General features: G+C 44.1%; 1 protein-coding gene across 1 annotated transcript in view; it reads left to right on the top strand.

Annotated features, from left to right (window-relative positions):
- The window catches only part of LOC132820057 (sodium/hydrogen exchanger 2-like), a 160,899-nt gene that overhangs the window by 81,077 nt on the left and 57,731 nt on the right, over positions 1–22,091 (top strand). Inside the window, exons 6-7 of the mRNA XM_060831976.1 lie at positions 17,406–17,495; positions 19,426–19,496. Coding sequence (XP_060687959.1) covers positions 17,406–17,495; positions 19,426–19,496 — 161 coding nt within the window. The remainder of the gene's footprint in view (positions 1–17,405; positions 17,496–19,425; positions 19,497–22,091) is intronic.

Raw genomic sequence — 22,091 nt, 5'->3', positions numbered from 1 at the left:
TTTTCATCTTTTAGACTGGATTTGCTGATTTCTGTTCTTTAATACGTAAATCCCAGAACTTCGTTTAAGTCACATTCTCAAGATAATTTAAGGTTTTATAACAAAAGGTGACATCTCAGCTCAGACAATGCATTAAAGGTGTGAGGTTAGAGCCTGTCTGTATCCAATCTTGAGTCAGACTGGTTCTATTTCCAAAGAGGAATTTACAAGATATTACATGGATTGCCTGCAGATTCGGCATTTCTGCAGGTATTCAATCCATGTAATACCTTGTAAATTCCACTTTGTAAATAGAACCAGTCTGACTCATGATTGGGATACAGACAGGCTCTAACCTCACACCTTTAATGCATTGTCTGAGCTGAGATGTCACCTTTTGTTATAAAACCTTAAATTATCTTGAGAATGTGACTTAAACGAAGTTCTGGGATTTCCGTATTAAAGAACAGAAATCAGCAAATCCAGTCTAAAAGATGAAGGACTTAACAATCTCTGTTGGTTTAATGTATTATTGTATCATTGTAATCTTTTGCTATAAATTCTGTGTCTCATGGTCCTGCTTCACAATCACCTGATGAAGAAGCAGTGCTTCGAAAGCTTGTGCTTCCAAATAAACCTGTCGGACTATAACCTACTGTTGTGTGATTTTTAACTTCAACTATTAGAGGCTGTTACTTTCAGATGCCAGGCGCTAAGGCTCTGGAATTCAATTCCTAAACTGATCCACTTTTCCACCTTTTTTTTTAAGGTTATCTTTAAATCCAACTATTCTCCAACATTTCGTCAATTTAAAAAAATCTCAGTCTTTTGTCTTTCCATTAATTTTTGCTTCGAGTGGGTTTCTTTGAAGCACCTTGGAATACTTTCCTGTGTTAAATTGTTAAATGAATTGTTGTTTTGGTTAAATCATTAAATGGGGTGGGGCTTGAAATTCTGAACACAAAAATCTCCTGAGTTCTGCGGAAAGGACAATCAAAGAACGTAAACTCGGGCATTCTGCAGGCTGGTATTATATTTATTGATCTTTGTATTCCAGTCAAAAATATAAATTTAGCATTCCTACATTACTGCAAAATCATTGGCAAACAATTCCTAAATTGGGTTTTGCACATGAATTAAAAGCATGTGTCAGGTTTTTTTTCTGTCACAGGAAGAGTGAACATTATTTTACCAAGGAGAGCCCACAATTCCCTGGGCACACGTCAGGATGGGAAGTTAATATGAAAAATTAAGATCAGTAAACATTGTGAATCTCAGCAGCTTGTTGCATGGAAACAGCACGTAGTAAACATAAAATGCATGAATTACTCTGTTGAATTATCAGGCCAAACCCTAATACATATGTATGATGTTAGAGGTGCAGTGTGATGAGTCAATACCTCTGATATTTCCCCTGTTTATTAAATACTGAGTTAGATAAGTGAAATTATAGTGTAAATATAGTCCAATCCACATATTTTATTAAACAGCTAGCATTTAATTATATAAAGCTCATTTATTATTCTAAATTACTTACTTAACTCTCTCATTGGAAAGTTTCTATTTAAATATGAACAAAGTATTCTGTTTGAGTATGAACAATAACAAAAGTAATCTAAAGCTTAGACCTTGACTTTTCTGTGAGGTGGTGCTGCTTTTTCAGCACAATTCACTCAAAAAACGCATAACCTGCCCAAAAGATCAAGGAATAAATGATGTCCAGTGCCGAGTGAATTCTTGAGAACTTTTGTGCCAATTTCAAAACAACAGCGTGACAAAACTGGCCTCAATACCTGGTCAAATAAATTATCTTTGCAAGCTTCTGCTGTTTGACAATGCTTTTACATTGAAGTGTTTTCACATCTTTTAAAGATTTCAATTTTTCTTTTCTCATTTACTGTGAAAGTGATCAGTGGAAGTTAATTATCACTGGTAAATGGCATATTATAGTGTCACTTATAAAACAGGGATAATCACAGATGACGGACTAGTCTCTGATTATAAAATGATTTTTGCTTTACACTCATTTTCAGCTATATTAGTCATAGAGTCATAGAGATGTACAACATGGAAACAGACCCTTCAGTCTAACTTGTCCATGCCGACCAGATATCCCAACCCAATCTAGTCCCAGCTGCCAGCACTTGGCTCATATCCCTCCAAACTCTTCCTATTCATATACCCATCCAAATGCCCCTTAAGTGTTGCAATTGTACCAGCCTCCACCACTTCCTTTGATAGCTCATTCCATACACATACCACCCTCTGCATGAAAAAGTTACCCTGTAGGTCTCTTTTATATTTTGCCCCTCTCACCCTAAACCTATGCCCTCTAGTTCTGGACTCCCCAACCCCAGGGAAAAGACTTTGCCTATTTACCCTATCCATGCCCCTCATAATTTTGTAAACCTCTATAAGGTCACCCCTCAGCCTCCAATGCTCCAGGCAAAAGAGCCCCGGCCTGTTCAGCCTCTCCCTATAGCTGAAATCCTCCAACCCTGACAACACCCTTGTAAATTTTTTCTGAACCCTTTTAAGTTTCACAACGTCTTTCCGTTAGGAAGGAGACCAGAATTGCACACAATATTCCAACAGAGGCCTAACCAATGTCCTATACAGCTGCAACATGACCTCCCAACTCCTGACCAATAAAGGAAAGCATACCAAATGCCTTCTTCACTATCCTATCTACCTGCGATTCCACTTTCAAGGAGCTGTGAACCTGCACTTCAAGGTCTCTTTGTTCAGCAATACTCCCTGGGACCTTACCATTAAGTGTATAAGTCCTGCTAAGATTTGCTTTCCCAAAATGCAGCACCTTGCATTTATCTGAATTAAACTCCATCTGCCACTTCTCAGCCCATAGGCCCATCTGGTCCAGATCCTGTTGTAATCTGAGGTAACCCTCTCCGCTGTCCACTACACCTCCAATTTTGGTGTCATCTGCAAACTTACTAACTGTACCTGTTATGCTCGCATCCAAATCATTTATGTAAATGACAAAAAGTAGTGGACCCAGCACCGATCCTTGTGGCACTCCACTGGTCACAGGCCTGCAGTCTGAAAAACAACCTTCCATCACCCCCATCTGTCTTCTCTCTTTGAGCCTGTTCTGTATCCAAATGGCTAGTTCTAACCTTGCTAATCAGTCTCCAATGGGGGAACCTTGTCAAACGCCTTACTGAAGTCCATAAAGATCACATCAATGCCGACAAGTTAGCTGACTTGATTTTATCAAGGAATAGTTTTAATATATTGTTTAAAAAGACAATTTACATTCTAAAAATATACAGTAACATTGACTCAAAGCAAATTTTATTTCTGCAATGCAGTTCTCTCTGATTAAATGTTTGAGGAAGAAAAGCTTTGGGAAAACGTTGAGCCCTATTTGAGTGTGGATCATCAGCTGCGCCCTTTTCTGATGAAGAGTCACCCAGAAACATCCGCTTGCTTTCTCCCCATGGAGGCTTTCTGACCTGCTGTGATCTCCAGCTGTTTTTTTTGTTTTCAGTACAGATTGCAGTGATTTGCTCCTTTCTCTTCAGTCGGGCACTCACGGGAATTGAAGTGGTCTGCAATGCCAGGATCTTCTGCCAATCGCCACACAGGCACTGTACGGAAACCCCGGCCACGCACTACTTCAAATGCTGCCAGCCAGGAAATCTTCCACATAATCTGCCGCTGCATCGTTCTTACCAAAGGTGTTCCTGAGAAAGGGCACACTTTTGCACCGACAGGGATTTGGAGTTACCATTAGATGGGTTGGCGGATTCTAGCTGTATCACTTTCCTTCCAGACTACTAAAGAAGGCTGTGCCACCAGGTGCTACCAGTTTTAAAGCAGGTAGCCACCCAGTCTCCAGTTTGAAAAGAAATAGCCAGAAATGTTGGAAAACAAAAAGTCAATGACCTTCTGTGCTCTACAAGTTTAAATGTCACTGCTTCCCACTCATTCTAACTCAGGTACTGTGCACACTCCCCAGTCAAAGCCTATCGGTCTTCAACTCTCACCTGCATACAGCTTCTCCACTCAATGGTTCTCATCCACCAGTCTAGTGACCCTCCATGTGCTCTGTATGTCCTGCTGACTCTCTCAGGGCACCTCGCCACCTTGTCTGCTCCCGCGCTCTTTCGAACTGCTCTTCCAGCCCCTTTCCTCCACCCTTCCTTTATCTCACTGTGAGAAATGATGCTTCACAATAGGGCAGAAAGGGGGGATGTCATGTGGCTGACATTCAGCTCCTCACTGTCCTCCCTTGGAAGAGATGGCAGGAGAGGACTGTGATCACTCAAGGGGATGTTGAAATGTTCACTTTGAGGCAACTAAATAAGCTTCTTGGTTCTGTGCTGAGTTGCTTTCAAATTGCCACCAGATTGAACATATTCTTAACATGTTGTGCTACTAATGACTTCTCACCTCCTGCAGGCACTGCCTTAGCCTCCTCCATAATGAGAACTGCCCTTCACCCAATCAGTTCCTGCTCTCTACCTCTCAGGAAGACGCCCTGGATCCCTCAGAGGACACACCAACAAGGCTTTCTCCCGCACCCTCCACCAGCTCACAGATTTCCACCTCAGTGTGTTCTCTTCGCATTAGGAACACTTTTTAGTTAACACACAGTTGGTGTGTTGGTCGAAGAGAAAATGCCCCAGGTCACTGACTCCCAGAGGACTGCAGGAGAACCAGCCCTGGCAAGGTTTCAGCTCTTGCAAATGCACAGTCAGTCGGCAGGGGAGACTCTGGAAACTGGATTGAATGTTGGAGGAGTCCATCGATGCCATGGATACCATGCTGGACCTGGCTATGTATCTGGCTGTCTCCTTTGGCAGACTGGTGGCTGCTGTGGAGACCTAGGTCAAGCAGAATGCTCATTATATGCTGGATATGGGCACAGACCTGCTCTCCATTACTTTAGCATTGGTGCTCAGCATTAGTGGTAAGGAGATAGAGGGACCTTGACTTCAGTCCAGGTTTCTGCTCCTCTGAAGTACAGGGGGTGCTGCCAGTAAGCATCCAGTCAGAGGAGGAGCACACACAGACACCTCAGAAGTCACATCTCAGGACGCTCAAGAGGTTCCTGGTCCTTTCACCTGCACCATGCCAGTGATCCTAATCCTATGGAAGTTGCATTTGTGGAGGGTGAGCCTGCATCTGGACTTCCAGTGTGTCTGGTCCCTCAAGTCGCTAATGGTGGTGGAGGGCCAATAGGCTCAAGTGCAGATGAAGCCCTGTCCAGCATTTCTTCAGAACTGACGTTGCACTTTGTCATAGTGAGAGGGCAACGCAGTGAGAGGGAAATGTAGTGAGAAGGAAATGTACTGAGAGGGCAATGAATAGAGTGCTGTGATGGCACACCGGTGTCACGGGTGATGCTTCATCTTAAATCTGCTTTCACATTTGTGTATATATACTTTACATAACCACATAACCTAATTGACTGCCATTTTACCTGTGGGACCTGGTTAAGTGACTGCTGTGCTGCAGGTAAGGAGCCTGTTCATTCATCCAGAGAGGTTTGAGGTCAGTGGTGCGTTTGTGAGTGTCTGTGTGTGTGTCTTCGTCTCTGAGGGTGGAGGGGTGGGGGGGCACCTTCACCTATGTGTTTTCCAGGGAGAACACACTCATTTCAGGTGAGCAATGTCCAATACCACATTAACATCTAGCTCTACTTCTTAGCAATTTTTTCTTAGAACAATGCACTATTAATGCAGACTTTGTCACTTTGGGCATTAAATTGATATGGACTTAAGGATTTCATGTATATTTGGTAAATTCAAAATTGTGGATGCTGATGGCTGACTGATGATTAGAAGGTCACTTCTCAAACTGATATTGGCCAAAGCTAAACTCACTGGACAGCTGTCAGATACATGCTGATGAATGAAAGCAGAGATCAATGATGTTATTACCCAGTCAGAGTGAGTGCTACTCATTCGCTGATGCCCATCAGAAGAGACATTGTTGAATGTGGCAGCAGCAGATGTTGTAAAATACTCAAGCAGTTTTTAACAGTAATTTTTACAGCACAACAGGAAAGGTGAAGAAACAATGAACAAAAGAAGATGCATTTCCTTTTGACACCAAACAGGTGCTGCTTGCTTTTGCAACAACAAAAGATGTGCATCTACTCAATGATGTCTTCACTTAACTCGGGTCTCCTGGAGGTAAAAACAATGACTGCAGATGCTGGAAACCAGATTCTGGATTAGTGGTGCTGGAAGAGCACAGCAGTTCAGCCAGCATCCAAGGAGCAGCAAAATCGATGTTTCAGGCTCAGGTATCAATTAACCAGTCTTGAAATATTAACTCTGCTTTCTTCCTGCTGCCAGACCTGCTAAGTTTCTCCAGCAATTTCTGTTTTTGTTTCAGGTCTCCAGCATCCACAGTCCTTTGTTTTATTTTATCAGTTAACTCTTGTTTGATTTGTTGCACTTGATCCTTTTATGTTAATTCACTTGTGGGACATGGGCCTCACTGGCTGGTCACCATTTATTCCACTTCCCGAGCTTGCCTTGAACTGAGTGGCTTACTGGGCCATTTCAGGGGGCAGTTGAGAATCAACTATATTGCTGTGGATTTGGAGTCACATGTAGGCCATGCCAGGTGAGGGATGGAGCTCTTCTTTCCTAAACCATGTTAGCTTTATTTTGATTTATTGTTGTCATATGTACCGAAATACAGTGAAAAATTTGTTTTACATGCACTACAGATAGATTGTACCATACAAAGTGCATCAGGTTAGCAGACCAGAGTGCAGAGAAGATGCAGAGAGACAGAGATCAACATTAACATTTGAGAGTCCACTGAAAGGTCTGGGGAAGAAGCTGTTTCTGAATCTGTTCATACGCGTACTCAAATTTTATATCTTCTGCCCAACAGAAGACCGGGGAGGAGAATATAACTCAGGTGGTTGCTTTCCTGAGGCAGTGGGAAGTATAGATGGAGTCAATGGATGAAAGGTTGGTTTGTGTGATGGACTGGGCTGTGTTCACAATTTCCTGTAGTTTCTTGCACTATTGGGAAGAGCAGTTGCCGTACAACTCCATGATGCATCCAGTTAGGATGATTTCTGTGGTACATCTCCAAAAACTGGTACGAGTCTTTGTGGAAATGCCGAATTTCCTTAGCCTCCTGTGGAAGTAGTGGAGTTGCTGTGCTTCCTTGACCATTGCACTGACACTGGTGGACCAGGGCAGATTGTTGGTGATCATCACTTCCAGGAACTTGACGCTCTGGATCATCTCCACCTCAACACCATGGATACAGACAGGAGTTTGCCTTCCACTTCATTCGTTTTGCTCATGTTGATGGAGAGATTGTTGCTTTTACATTAGACCACTAAGCATTCTATTTTTTTTCCTGTGTTCTGTCTCATTCTTGTTTGAGACCTGATCTAGTACAGTGGTGTTGTCAGCAAATGTGTAAATGGAGTTAAAGCTGAATTTGGCCACACAATCATGAGTGTATAAGGAGTATACTAGGGGCTGAGAACACAGCCTTGTGGAGCACCAGTGTTGAGGGTTATGGTGAAGGTGGTGTTGTCACTATTCTTACTTGCAGTTTATGGATCAGGGAATCGAGGATTCAGTTACAGAGGACAGATCTGAGACCTAAGTCTTGGAGTTTGGAGATGAGTTTGTTTTGAATGATGGTATTGAAGGCAGAACTGTGGTCAATAGATTGAAGCCTGACATAGGTATCCTTGTTATCTGTATGTCCCAGCAGTGAGTTTAGGGCCAAGGTGTTGCATCTGCTGGGGACCTGTTGCACCAAAGGCGAGTTGCAAAGGATCAAGGCAATCTGATAGGCTGGAGTTGATGTGAGCCATGACAAGCCTCTTGAAGCACTTCATAGTTATGGAGGTCAGAGCCACTGGGCAGTATTTTTTTTTAGATTAAATTAGATTCCTTACAGTGTGGAAACGCCCTTCAGCCCAACCAATCCGCACCGACCCTCCAAAGAGTAACCCATCCAGACCCATTTCCCTCTGACAAATGCACCTAACATTATGGACAATTTAGCATAGCCAATTCACCTGATCTGCATATCTTTAGACTGTGGGAGGAAACCAGAGCACCCGGAGGAAACCCACACAGACACGGGGAGAATGTGCAAACTCCACACAGACAGTCGCCCAGGTTGGAAATCGAACCTGGGACCCTAGTGCTGTGAGGCAGCAGTGCTAGCCACTGTGCCACCCCCTATCTTTTCAGAACACCTTGTGGCCAGGAACCTTTAACACCCTGACTTGCCATGTGTAAACCTGGTATTTGGTGTCACCACAACATGACAATCCCACAATCTGGGCCTGTTAGCTCTCCAATTTTATGAACTGAACACTGTGTACTCCCAGCTGATTTAGGGTACATTTCTTTCCCCTTACACTGACTTCACCTATTAACATCCTATTCTCCATTTTAATATTATCTGCCCCTCGCAGCATTTTGTGCACTCCTGTACTACATTCCCGCCAGATTCCCACTTTTCTGCTGAGTTAGTTTATCCTTCCCCACAGCATTAGCAAAACACTCTGCAAGAAACTTAGTTCTAGCTCTGTTCAGATGGATTTAATTTGTTCTGTACAGGAGCCATCACTCCCAGAGCCAGTCCCAGCATCCAAAGAATCTAAACGCCTCCCTCATTCACTGACTTTAAAACCATGCATTCATCTGTCTCATCGTCCTAATTCTGTCATCACATGCATGTGGCACTGGGAGTAATCCAGACATTACAGTTTTGGAGATGCTGCTTGCTAACTTCTACCTAGTTTCCTAAATTCCAACTGCAGGCCCAAATCCCCTCTCCTACCCATGTCATGACTATCAATGTGGACCTCGAATTCTGGCTGTTTTACTCTCCCCAGAAGAATGCCCAGCAGCCTGTGACATCCCCTGACCGCAGCACCAGGCAGACAACAAATCATCCTGGAGTCACACTGTGGCCATTGTTCCCCTAACTGAAGGATTCCTCATCAGTATTGACCTTCCACTCTTCGTCTGGCTGTGCAGTTAGGCCACCCATAGTGTCGTAGTTTGCCTTTGCTCTTGCCACATGCCACCGAAGACTGGTTGCCCTCATTGATATCCAGTTAGTGAACAAGACTTTAGGACGTTGAGTGGGGATTACTGAAACTTACAGAATACTGAGAGGCCTGGATCGAGTGGAGGTGGAGCAAATGTTTCCACAAGTAGGAGAGACTAGGACCTGAGGGCAGAGCCTTAGAGTGAAGGGACGATTCATTAGACCTGAGATGAGGATGAATTTCTTCAGCCAGATACATGGTTACCATTGCCGCAGAGGGCTGTGGAGACCAAGTCATTGAGTACATTAGGTAGGTTCTTGATTAATCAGGGGATCAAGGATTATGGGAGAAGGCAGGTTAGTGCAATTGGGAAACATATCAGGCAAGACTGAATGGCGGAGCAGACACAATGGAAAGAATAATCTAATTTGGTTCCTATACCTTATGGTCTTATGGACTTTGGGGAAACATCTTGGAGTGCCTGGCCATCACTCATCCCTTATCTGCCTGCTTGCTTGCCCCTAACTTGTGGTGTGATTAGCTCTTCAAACATGCTGTCCACATAGTTCTTTAACAGATGTATGGACCTCAGTGACTCCTGCCACTACTTGAGATCTGAAATCCAGAGTTCCGTCTTGTACAACTGTTGACAGTTCATGTACAGCGGCTCACCTTGGTCACGCTAAGTTCCCACAACTTCTATACGCCACAAGAAAGCATTTCGTTTGGCTGTGTTATCCTGACAAACCATACCCTTTGAAGTTAAAAGTCACACAACACCAGGTTATAGTCCAACAGGTTTAATTGGAAGCAGTAGCTTTCGGAGCGCTGCTCCTTCATTAGGTGGTTGTGGAGTATATGATCATAAGACACAGAATTCATAGCAAAAGTTTACAGTGTGATGTAACTGAAATTATATATTGAAAAAGACCTGGATTGTTTGTTAAGTCTCTCATCTTTTAGAATGAACATGTTAGTTTCGGTTCTTTCATATGCAAATTACAGAACTTCTTTAAAGTTACATTCTCAAGTGAACTTTAACAATTGGTGTCATGTCGGCCTAGATAGTGCACTTAAGGTGCGGGTTCCCTCTGTGAGACTGTCTGTGCCACAGTGTTCATTCTGATCCTAACCTAAAAAACAGATTGACAGAATCTTACATGGATTCATGCAGTTTTTGAGCAAAATAAAACGTAATTCTACAAGTACAAATTCACCCCAAAAACTTACATGTGGGTGTGTGCGGGGGTGGAATTATGAGTGTCTGTGAGTGTCTATTTATAATTTATGAGTGTCTATATAACTCCCTATATGCCACAAGAAAGCATTCCACTTGGCTGAGCTATCATGCCAGACCTTACCCTTTGAAGTAACTTTACAACTATTTCTGTATTTTGCACTAACCCTCAGGTTCTACTTTAAAGTAGAAGGGCAACCTCGATTATCCGAACTTTGATTATCCGAATATCGATTATCCAAAGAAGAGCTCACGGTCCCGATGCTTGGGTAAACTATATTAACCGAATATTCGATTATACGAACAAAGTATGCCCTGCCCATGTTGTTCGGATAATCGAGGTTGCCTTGTATTCCTTGTCCGTAGAATCAGCCCCCTCTTTTGTGACTAGAAATTCTTACTTTCACTGCCTTTATTTAGAAATTTACATGTTTCAAAATTACTGGAATTAAAATGCAGTTCCCAAAAACAACCAATCCTTAACTTTCCTGCAAGGTAACTTGGACCTTTTTCTCAAGCTCAGTCTAACTCCCTGAGACATACTCCCTTGTAGATCTGACTCCTCTCAACCCAGAAGGGAAGGATTCAAATGAGTAGGGAGAACATTGACAAGACAGGGAGGGAGAAATAAAGAAATTCTCAAAGCTAGTGTTTATTATCAAAACTATAGAATAATCAAATACAAAGTAGTCACTAAGCCACTCTACATGATTTTTCTTTGGCACTGGGATGATAATGGTCTTCATAAAACAGGAGGGGACTTCAGACCGAATTAAGGAGAGGTTAAAGATGTCAACAAATGCTCCCGCCAACTGGTGTGCGCAGGATCTGAGTGCATGCCTGGGGCCTCCATTAGACCCTGTCACCTTCACTGTGGGTTCACTCTCATGAAGGTCGATCTAACATCTGCCATGGTGACTGTCAGTACAGGTGCATCCAAGGTTGTTGGGATAGCTGACACCGTTTCACTGTCCTTCAGTTCAAAGTGAGCATTGAGCTCATTGGGTAGGGATGTATTATTGCCTGCAAACCAGTTTGATTTAGCTTTGTAGCCCTTAATGTCATGTAAGCCATGCCACAAATGGCGGGTCTCCGTATGGTGCATCTGGGTCTCAAGCTGAGACATCTTGACATATTGCCTCTTGACATCTCTGATGGCCTTACCTGGATTTCCTGTATGGTCACGGTTGCCTGAATTGGATGCCTCAGACCTGGACTTCAGTAGGGAGTGGATCTCCCTGTTCATCCATGGTTTCCAGCTGGGGAGCATTTGGATTAACTTTTTCGGCATGCAGCCTACTCCACACGTACTAATGAAGCCTTTGATGGTAGTGGCATACTGGTTTATGTTGGTCATTGAGTTCTTGAATATGGACTAGTCCACTGACTCTAAGCAGTCCTGTAGAAGCCCTTCTGTTGCCTCAGACCAACATTGGACTACTTTCTGTACTGGATCCTTCACTTCTGTTTGTAAGCCAGAAAGAGGAGCATAGCTTTGTGGTCTGATTTTCCAAAATGTGGATAGGGGATGGAGTGATAGCCATCTTGGATGGTTGTACAGCAATAGTCAAGGCTGTTCAGACCGCTGGTGGGACAGGAGACACATTGACAGTATTTTGGTAGCAGATTCTTGAGGTAAGCATGGTTGAAGTCACCGGTACAATGAACAAGACTGTTTGCAGCATTAGTAAGCAAGCTGGGTTTCTTCCCCAACAGTTGGCAATATTTCGTAATTCCTTTTTATTTTTCATTGAAATCCACCATCTACCATGGCAGGATTTGAACCAGAAACATTAGCTGAGATTGTGGATTAACAATCCATGATAATACCACTAGGCCATCACCTTACCACATCTTGTTCTAGGTTATTCCATCATGGTGAAAATGATGTACCTCCTGCTCAATGTCCTCATCCTTGGATATGTACGACTGCTTTCCCAGCTGTTCAGCCTCCAATCCATCTGGTCTTTGCCTGCTCCTGTACTGCAAAACACAACACGCTCCAGCTTGTATTTACTATGATGCCCTTTCAGATTGATACAAGCCTTAGAACCTCATGCTGAAGAACCCTATCATCTGCTCCATTATGGCCTTTGTGGAAGAATGGGCTGTGTTGTGTCTGTGTTCTGCCTCAATCAGGGTCTTCCATGAAGAAGTCATTAATTTTGGTTGGACAGGTTGTCTCACAGCAGTCATTTCTGTATGGCACTTGACGCTTAGAATTAGGAAGGAACTCAAAGGATTATCAATAATACAACCACCAAGGCAGATTCAAGGATATCTGGTGTAGATTTCTAAGATGAGTTGGACGTTGATTTAATGTTGATTAAGGTTTGCTGTTAATTAGTTCAGTTATGCAATAAGGCATTCTTAATGCGATTGTTTTTACAGCACCCTCCATCTCTGGGTGGTTAGCAATGTTGGAGAGTCACACTTCCCAAGCTGTAGTACTAACCTCATCACGGAGGTAGGAAATGGAAAGGTACCATCTGGCACAAATTACTTTTGTTCTAGCACTTAGTACATTTGTGTGTTGAGGATTGGAGAGTTCTACACAGGTCTCCAGAGGATCTTTGGAAGGAGGAGCTCATTGCTCAAAATTAAGTGCCGTTGTTGTCTTCGTGGCCACTGGGATAGAATGGCCACCCACTTCCTTCAAAGCTCAAGTCCTGCTGCAGCAGCTGACACTGTTGGTTATGGTGCCTGAGCAGATCATCAGTCTGGGCCTGCATTGTTGTTCAAACCTCTGGAGAAATGGCAGTGATGGTGGTTAATTCTAGCTCTCCAATGCATCTTGGGCAGAACTTCGGCTTGGATTCTCACTCTGGTGACTGTCTACAGTCTCTGGAGGCTGCTATTGTTGGTGGACTTGCTGACAATTCCTGCATTCTTCTACACTGTCTTTGTTTAACTGTGAGAATGGTGATAGCACACACCTTTGCTGGATCAATTCAGGATGGTGCATTGATCCAGGGTGGGGAAATATCAGAAACAAAATGGTACATAACAATGATGTGGTCCCTGAGCCAGTGAGACTTCATCATGGTGTACAATGCACTTTGACATGGAGTTTCTCCAGAGGAGGACAATGAAGTGTCTCTATATGACTCTGAGATATGACACTTTATGCAGGTGTATGCAGTACGAGTCATGATTTATGAAAACAGAACCACCTGACTTTGTTAAAAGTTCAGTATGCCTGTTTGTAAGTTATTCAGGGCTTAGATCATTGCCATGTAACCCAGAAGCAGTGGACAATTGAAGCCATGGCTGCAAATCGAGCTCCATCCTTTGATTTGTGCCCCACTGATTTGTGATTACTCCTTTCAACATCTCAAAGCAATGTACAAAGGTAACAGGAAATCTCAATCAGCTAGTCATCAAATTGACAGGATTCATATAGCACCTTCCACAACTTCAGGTTGTCCCAAAGCACTTAATAAACAACCACTATTATTAGGTGTAATCATGTACAGTATAAAGCAGAAAACACCGCAGCTAATTTGTACATATTCCATAAACATTAATGTGACAACAAATGGATAACCTACTTTACCCTGTATAACAGTTGAAAGATAAGTATTGCCCAGGGCAGCTGAGATACAGGATTTTTAATACAAACATAAGGGTAATGAAGCACAGTCTAATGACTTCTTCAAAATATGAAACCTCTGAAATATTTCAGAACTGAACCGGGACATTAACAGAGATTTGATACTTACTTAGATTCTAGGATGAAGTTTGATCCTACAAATTGTTGATTCAGAGATAGGCGCACTGCTAATAAAGTCACTAACCTACCAATAATCATTCCTTTTTCTCAAATTTCTGGAGTCGTACCCACAGCTTATTGTCTCTGAGTTGCAATAGCTACCAACAGTGCCAGAGCTGAAACCTTCAACTGAGCTAATCTGTGACTGTGGCATTTTTTTTTAACAGAACCTCTGTTTATTTATTTATTTCTTTCTTTCTTTTTCTCCCACACTACCGCCTAACTGCGGTAGTGCTTATTTTTCCCCCCCCCACACATGTTGTGTGTGTGCAGGTGTGAGACACAGTGAAAGACACAAGGTGCACAAATCTTTATTCAAATTTCCACCACCAGGAAGAAAGGAAACACCCGAGTGACCAGTGACAAGCAGTCCCCTTCACATCAAAGGGTAATGCTGTATGATCAAACAGTGGAGGGGAGGGTAGGGATTAAATCAAAATAGAGTTGGAGGGGGAAATAATGCACTCCACTCGCAGCGGCGCCCACCTCTCCTTGAACAACTCCAGGGTGTCAGTGGACACCGCATGCTCCTTCTCCAAGGACACCCGGGCTCTAATGTAACCGCAGAAGAGGGGCAGGCAGTCGGCCCTAACGATCCCCTCCACGGCTGACTGCCTGGACCTATTTATGGCCAGTTTGGCCAGGCCCAGGAGCAGACCCACGAGGAGGTCTTCAGAACTGCCCTCTTGCCTCCGTACCGGGTGTCCAAAGATCAGGAGACTGAAATGCAACCAAAAGCAGAGGAGGAGGTTTTTCAGAAAATCAAAAAGGGAGTGCAAACACCCACTCCCAATATATACATGGTCCACGGACTCCACAGCGCCACAGAACGGCTGGGAGTCCATGAACCACTGCAATATGCGGTTACAGGGAACCGCTGCGTGCAGCACCCTCCAACCCAGATCCCCGAGAGAAAGGGGGAGGACTCCCACATAGAGAGCCCTCCACTGGGGATCCCCACCGCCTGGTGGCAAATGGGCACGCCAGGGCGTGTCCGGACGGTGGATGAGGGAGAAGAGGTGGATGGTGTGCAGCAGCAGTCAATACTGGGCCCGCCTTTTTACCCCCTGCAAAGAAACAAAATTAAAATTTCAGAGGCGGCTCAGGTTGTTGGGCACAGGCTCCCGCGGGAAGTACGGGACCTTGGGGCCAATGTGAAATTCCGTCTGGGCTGGGGTGAGCACGGACGGGATCCCACCGCACACCTGAGCATCCTCCAACTGGTGCACGATGTCGGGTCCGAGCACCGCCATTTTAAAGCGCGGATGGTGGTGGCCACGTACCGGATATCTATGTGACTGTGGTATTTTTTTTTCTTTTCTTTTTTTATTTTTTTTTCTGACAAGCAGTGCTTTCCTGGTTATATTTTATTTTTTATTTTTTTTCTTTTTACCCCCACACTACCGCCTAACTGCGGTAGTGCTTATTTTTTTCCCAGCACCCATGGTGTGTGTGTGTGTGTGCAGCTGTGAGACACAGTGAGAGACATAAAGTGCACAAATCTTTATTTAATTTCCACCACCAGGAAAAGTAGGGAAACACCCGAGTGGCCTGTGACGAGCAGTGCCCTTCACATCAAAGGGCAATGCTGTGTGATCAAAACAGTGAAGGGGAGGGCAGGGACTAAATCAAAATAGAGTTGGAGGGGGAAATGATGCACTCCACTCCCTGCGGCGCCCACCTCTCCCTGAACAACTCCAGGGTGTTGGTGGACACCGCGTGCTCCTTCTCCAAGGACACCCGGGCCCTAACGTAACCGCGGAAGAGGGGCAGGCAGTCGGCCCTAACGACCCCCTCCACGGCCCGCTGCCTGGACCTGTTTATGGCCAGTTTGGCCAGGCCCAGGAGCAGACCCACGAGGAGGTCTTCAGACCTGCCCTCCCTCCTCCGCACCGGGTGCCCGAAGATCAGGAGCGTGGGACTGAAGTGCAACCAAAAGCAGAGGAGAAGGTTTTTCAGAAAATCAAAAAGGGAGTGCAAACGCCCACACCCAACATACACATGGTCCACGGACTCCACAGCGCCACAGAACAAGCAGTTGGGCTGGGAGTCCGTGAACCACCGCAATCTGCGGTTGCAGGGGACTGCTGCGTGCAACACCCTCCACCCCAGATCCCCGAGAGAAAGGGGGAGGACTCCTGCGTAGAGGGCCCTCCACTGGGGATCCCCACCGCCCGGTGGCAAATGGGCACGCCAGGGCGTGTCCGGGCGGTGGATGACGGAGAAGAGGTGGACGGTGTGCAGCAGCAGTCGATATAGGACACACCTTTTAACGTCCTTGAACGGGACAAAGTTAAAATTTCGGAGGCGGCTCAGGTTGTGGGGCACAGGCTCCCGCGGGAAGTACGGGACCTTGGGGCCAATGTGAAATTCCGTCTGGGCTGGGGTGAGCACGGACGGGATCCCACCGCACACCTGAGCATCCTCCAACTGGTGCACGATGTCGGGTCCGAGCACCGCCATTTTAAGGCGCGGATGGTGGTGGCCACGTACCGGATATCTATGTGACTGTGGTATTAGCTGAAGGTGAATCGTTTTGAACAATCACCACCTCTAATGATTCATTGTTTAATTTATTTTTCTAATCAACCTGGTGAGAGATTTTATTACACATCTCTGGAGCAGATGGGACTTGAACCCAGGGCTCTTGGCTCAGAGATAGGGACGTTACCACTGTGGCACAAGAGCCCAACTATAACCTTGCATTGTTCATGCCTTATTGATTCACATCAATATTGATGATCATTGCAGAGAACCTGCTGGAACTGGGCTAATGTTTTGCTTTAAAATATACCTGTGGAAGCAACAATGTAGTTAAATAATTAAACAGACAAAAGGTCCATTTTTGTCACAATACTGAAGGCTGAATTGTGCCAGGAATTATACAGCAGCTTATGTTTAACTTTCATTTTGGAAATCTACAGCCTTCTGGACTCAGTGTTGCCTTCAGCAACTTTAAGATTGTTTACTCTTCCTCCATTTTGTTGTGTGTGTTTTTTATTTGTTTTATTGTTGCTGGCTTGCTTCTTTCTTTATTCCTTCATGTTGTACTCTGATGACTTCTATGTAGCCATTTGTGCTCCTTCTGAACACAATTTTGTTTGTTTGCTATATCCAGTACCACTCTCATTGGCTTCTGTACCATGTAAATGTGTGTCAATTAACTCTCCTAACCTTCATTGTAACATAGACTTCCACTTTTGTTCATCCCCCAACCCATTCTGTTGGCTTAAAACTCTGACATTTCTGTCTTTCTCTCATTCAAATGAAGCTTATGGCCCCGAGGTGCTCTCTCCATAGATGTTACTGAGTGATTCCACCATTTTTTGTTATTTTTGAGCTTTTCTTCTGCTTTATTTTACTTTTGTATTAATTTTATTTATTCGTTGTCACAGGGAATGACAATTAAACCACTTGTGGAGTTATTAGAAGTGAAACGAACAAGTCAGGCACCTCCGACTGTAAGTGAACAGATTCACATTCGGGTGAGTGGCAGTTAGCCCAATGTCTGAATAGTGGTATATCTTTCCAATGTTGTGAGTTCTAATTTCATTTCATTTTAGCAGATTACATTTCTGTGCACGGAGACTTTATTTAAGTCCTTTGCTTGTTTTTAACCAGGCTATTATATAATTAGTAAGGTTCTGTGCATCCTTTCTGGTAGGGATTCATGTGATATCTCCTCATATATATTAATACCAGAAAGATTGAAGATTGCAAAATATTTATGTTTGACAATGAAAAATCTGTGTTACCGCCACAGATTTATTGTGCGTTTCATTTGCTTGCTCATAAGTTTATGCAAAAAGGGTCACAAGCAGGTTTCAATTCACTAATAATTAGGGGACTTCATTCAATCAAGAACATTCGAAATGAGGCATCCAGTTGCTGCACAAGAGTAAGATACCATTACCTTTACCTAGCACTATTGGGATGGGAACAATCTGGGAATTGGCAGGGTAGCCTTACCACAATTTTAACATTGGTAGGAACCTATTATAAGGTGCAAAGAGTGCCCACTCTTCTATCTTTGACCTTTAGAAATACAACTTGGCATCTGGGAGCCTGATTGCAGTTTTAGATCAAAACCAGGTAGTCCCATGGGTGATGGATAGTCAAACTGACCAGAAATGGTCAATTTTAGGATGTTCTTTCTGAGGCCCAGACCACTGGGCCCCACAAAACTCACTTGGAGTATTGTTGCCCTTGAACCTCCTTGCTCCCCATCTACTTTGTAATCACAAACCACCGTGCACATCCCTCTCACCACGTTCCCATCCTCCCTGCACACATCTGCTGGTGCATTCGCGTGTTGGCATGCTGCTTCAGGGTATTTGGTAATTTGCAACTTGCCAGTCCGATGTTCAAGAGGTCAGAGCCTCCAGGCTTGAGACTGTCCATCTTTATGCAGCCTGGCACACAGCAGGAATCAAAGGCCATTGAAGGGCAGCACTCCCTCATAACCCACAACAGTCCACACAAAAGTCTTCCTGTAAAACCTCCCTTGTGTAGTTTTAGGATGAATGTCATCTAATTAAATAAGGTAACGAATGTGCCAAAAAGGATGTCACAGATTTGAAAATGTTATATTAATCATGTCTCATGCTTTATTAGAAATAAGCAAATAAATGTGGATGACTCATTAGTCTTTGTTCTCTGTTCCGCTAATCTCACTGTCTTTTGGAGATATGCTTCCTGTGAAGCAAGAAGAGAAAAATCTTGAATAAAGTTAACATTTACAATTCAAAATACGTTTCCTCTATCTCTCCTTCCTAGCCTTCTGAGCTCACATAGTTGTGGGTACATACAGTCATACACGTGTGCACACATGCTTTCCTATGCACACACAGTCAATCACACACTTAGGTACAAGACAATAAGGGGGACACGCCATGTTATTGTCATGAGGCATTGTTTTTCTCCAGTATTAACTTGTATGGGACCAGTGAAAGAGAAGGCATACATTTGATAAACATAATCTATCAATACATCATCAGAATAAGGTGTTTTGAAATGTTAAACTCTTACATTACAGTGTCGATGGTGTTTAGTGAACACACTAGCTTTCTTTGAGTCCAAAGACCTGAGGTACCGACCCATCCTCACTGTCCAACCTGAATAGACCTGCCTGGATTTGGATAGTGTGTCCAATGGTGACTGTCAACTCTGAAAGTTGCAATGAGCAACTGCAAGCTAGTGCTGATGCCCCAGACATACCTATAGTTAAGTGTAATGAGATTAGATAATGCCACCTTATGTATCCAAATGGAGCTTTGCATCATTTCAGCAAAATACAACACAATTCCTGCTCTTAAAATACTGGCATGAGTACATCAGATTCCTTATGACATGAAATACAAGATGGTTATGGCTAATATTTGAGAAAAATGATTTTGTAAACTGTGTTTTCTGCAGTTCTTGGATCACTTGCTGGCTGGCATTGAAGATATCTGTGGGCATTGGGGCCAGTATTACTGGAAAGACAGGTATATGATTCCTCAATCAACGTGTACATATGAATGAAGTACATGGTCATCTGGGTATGTGTCTATTTGTGTGTTTCTGTGTGTGTCTTTGTGTGTTTCGACATGTGTGAAATATATATTTGCCCGTATATGTGTGTCTATAGGTGAAGGATATGTTTCCTGATTGTATCAGTGTGTAGGGCATATGAGTGAAGTATCATATATGTTCATTTTTGTGTGTATGTATATATTTATGTGCATGTGTGTTTGTGTGCATATACATGTATGTGGATGAAGTGTACGTTCGCATATGTGTGTGTGTGTCTCTGTCAGTTGAACTTGATCAGTATTGTTGGGGAATGAGTTGGGAGGCTGGAAAAATTGACAAAATGGTCCCGTGCAATGTTTTTGATTCCAAATGTTTTCAGGAAGACACGGATTGCCTGACAATTTCTGGCTGTGTTGACAGCTAGAGGGAAAGGTGTCAGGTGGCCCTATTTCAGCACAGTTCAGCCACTCTTCCTATATCTGTGACATTTAACCAGCAGGTGGAGTCTGGGTCTGGGTAGATCGTCTGGTTATCACCAATGCCCTTCGATTTGTATCTTTATCAGATCTTCATAGATGGGTCACCAGGTGGTAATGGCACAACCCTGTGGCAATAGTGCCATCAGTAGATACCCTTTCACCCCCATCCTCCCATTACTGGGAGCTGCCTGTCTGGCCCCAGAGATCCCAGGCTCTATGAACCTAACATTGACAGTACACAACCATGATCTCACCTTTCAGGGGCACCACCCGAACAGTGGCACTGCTGAGCCACTGGCCCTCTGATTGGCTGCTGCTGGCGGAAAGATGCCCTATTGGTACAGATTAGGGCCACCTTTTTCAATGTCCCCTGAAAGCATTAGGAATCAACAACATTGCATGAGACCAGACTTACCAACAGACTAGACTGAAGGATCTGATTGAACCAGTTGGGTTTAAAGCCAAGAATAACATGCTTGATGTTTCTTTTCTTAATACCTGTCTACAAAGCTTCAAAGCATTCTGTGCTGGGACCTGAACTCATGACCTCTAGGTTACTAATTAAATTTCATAATCACTTCACAACTAGTGATTTTAGTCTCAGTGTACACAATATACTTAGATACACACACCTATACATACATACAGTATTCAGGGATGTTAGAAACAATTGCAACATTTACAGCTATTCAATTGTATTGCTTTCCTGCCATCTCTGGATGGCAAATTTTCAAGAATTATTTTTAGAATTGATTGCTCACACATCAAAATTAATTATCAGTCTATGCACAAACTTTAAGATTTTGATCAACAATCGTCAGAGACAACGTTTTGTATAATATTCCTTCTGTTACTTTGGTGGACATATCTGTCCATTTCAACGAAACAGTTGCTGATTCCATACGCAGGTCAGCTGTCTCAATACACAGTGGCAGCTTGGCCAAACTGGCCAAAAACAGGTCCAGGCAGCGGGCCGTGGAGGAGGGTCATAAGGGCTGATTGCCTGCCCTTCTTCTGCAGTTATGTCAGAGCCCGGGTATCCCTGAAGAAAGAGCCAGCAGTGTCCACCAACATCCTCGAACTGTTCAGGCAGAGATGGGCACTCCAGGAAGTGGAGTGCATTATTTCCCCCTCCAACTCTATTTTGATTTAATCCCTGCCCTCCCCTTCACTGTTTGCTCACACAGCATTGACCTTTGATGTGAAGGGCACTGCTTGTCACTGGCCACTTGGGTGTTTCCTTTCTTCCTGGTGGCAGAATTATAAATAAAGATTTACACAGCATCAGCAGGCAGATCCAACCCCAAATCTCCAGGAATATTCACTCATGGAGGCCACCCATCACATAAAACATCCCTGTAAATAATATGGAAGGAGTTGTTAAGCAGTCCCTTCTCCAGTCAGAGATTGGTTCTCTCCCATGCTTGAATAGAATAGACTATCCTTTATTGTCATGTGCACTCAAGTACAGAAGTACAGGAATACAGTGAAAGGTTTTACAGTGCCACGTTTTATTGGCACCATCTTAGGTACAAGTACCCACGTACACATCTTAGACACAAAAGAGGAATCAAAAGAAAAGTACTTCCATTACTTTTACTTCACAGTGTTTAAAGAATAAGTTAAAAATAAGACATAGTTAAAGAACTGACATTCCAGTCAGATAAAAATAACAATTCAAGTACACTTCACATTACAGTAGCTCAGTGCAGGGCTTCCCAACATGGTCTGGCCATCTCTGGCAGACCCCCGTCCAACCACTGTCCCCGCTCCAAGCCTCCATTCTGCTCCGTCCAGGCTCTCAGCTGCACCATGGTAAGTTTCAGAACGGCTTTCCCCACACCAGCCTCCAGCAAGGACCTGCTCCACATGCCGGCCACTTCCGGGACTGGTCCTCGTGTGGACTGCTGTGCGAGGCCCGTTTCCCTCGCATCAGCTGCTGCTCCGGGACTCTCTGTGCCGGCCCCTGCTCTGGGACTCTCTGTGCCGGCCCATGCTCCGGGACTCTCTGTGCCGGCCCCTGCTCTGGGACTCTCTGTGCCGGCCCATGCTCCGGGACTCTCTGTGCCGGCCCCTGCTCCCGGACTC

The sequence above is a fragment of the Hemiscyllium ocellatum genome, chromosome 11, assembly GCF_020745735.1.
Source record: "Hemiscyllium ocellatum isolate sHemOce1 chromosome 11, sHemOce1.pat.X.cur, whole genome shotgun sequence".
In the NCBI taxonomy this organism is placed as follows: Eukaryota; Metazoa; Chordata; class Chondrichthyes; order Orectolobiformes; family Hemiscylliidae; genus Hemiscyllium; species Hemiscyllium ocellatum.
Note: the sequence above shows the minus strand (reverse complement) of the source record. Positions and strands in the feature narration are given on the sequence as shown.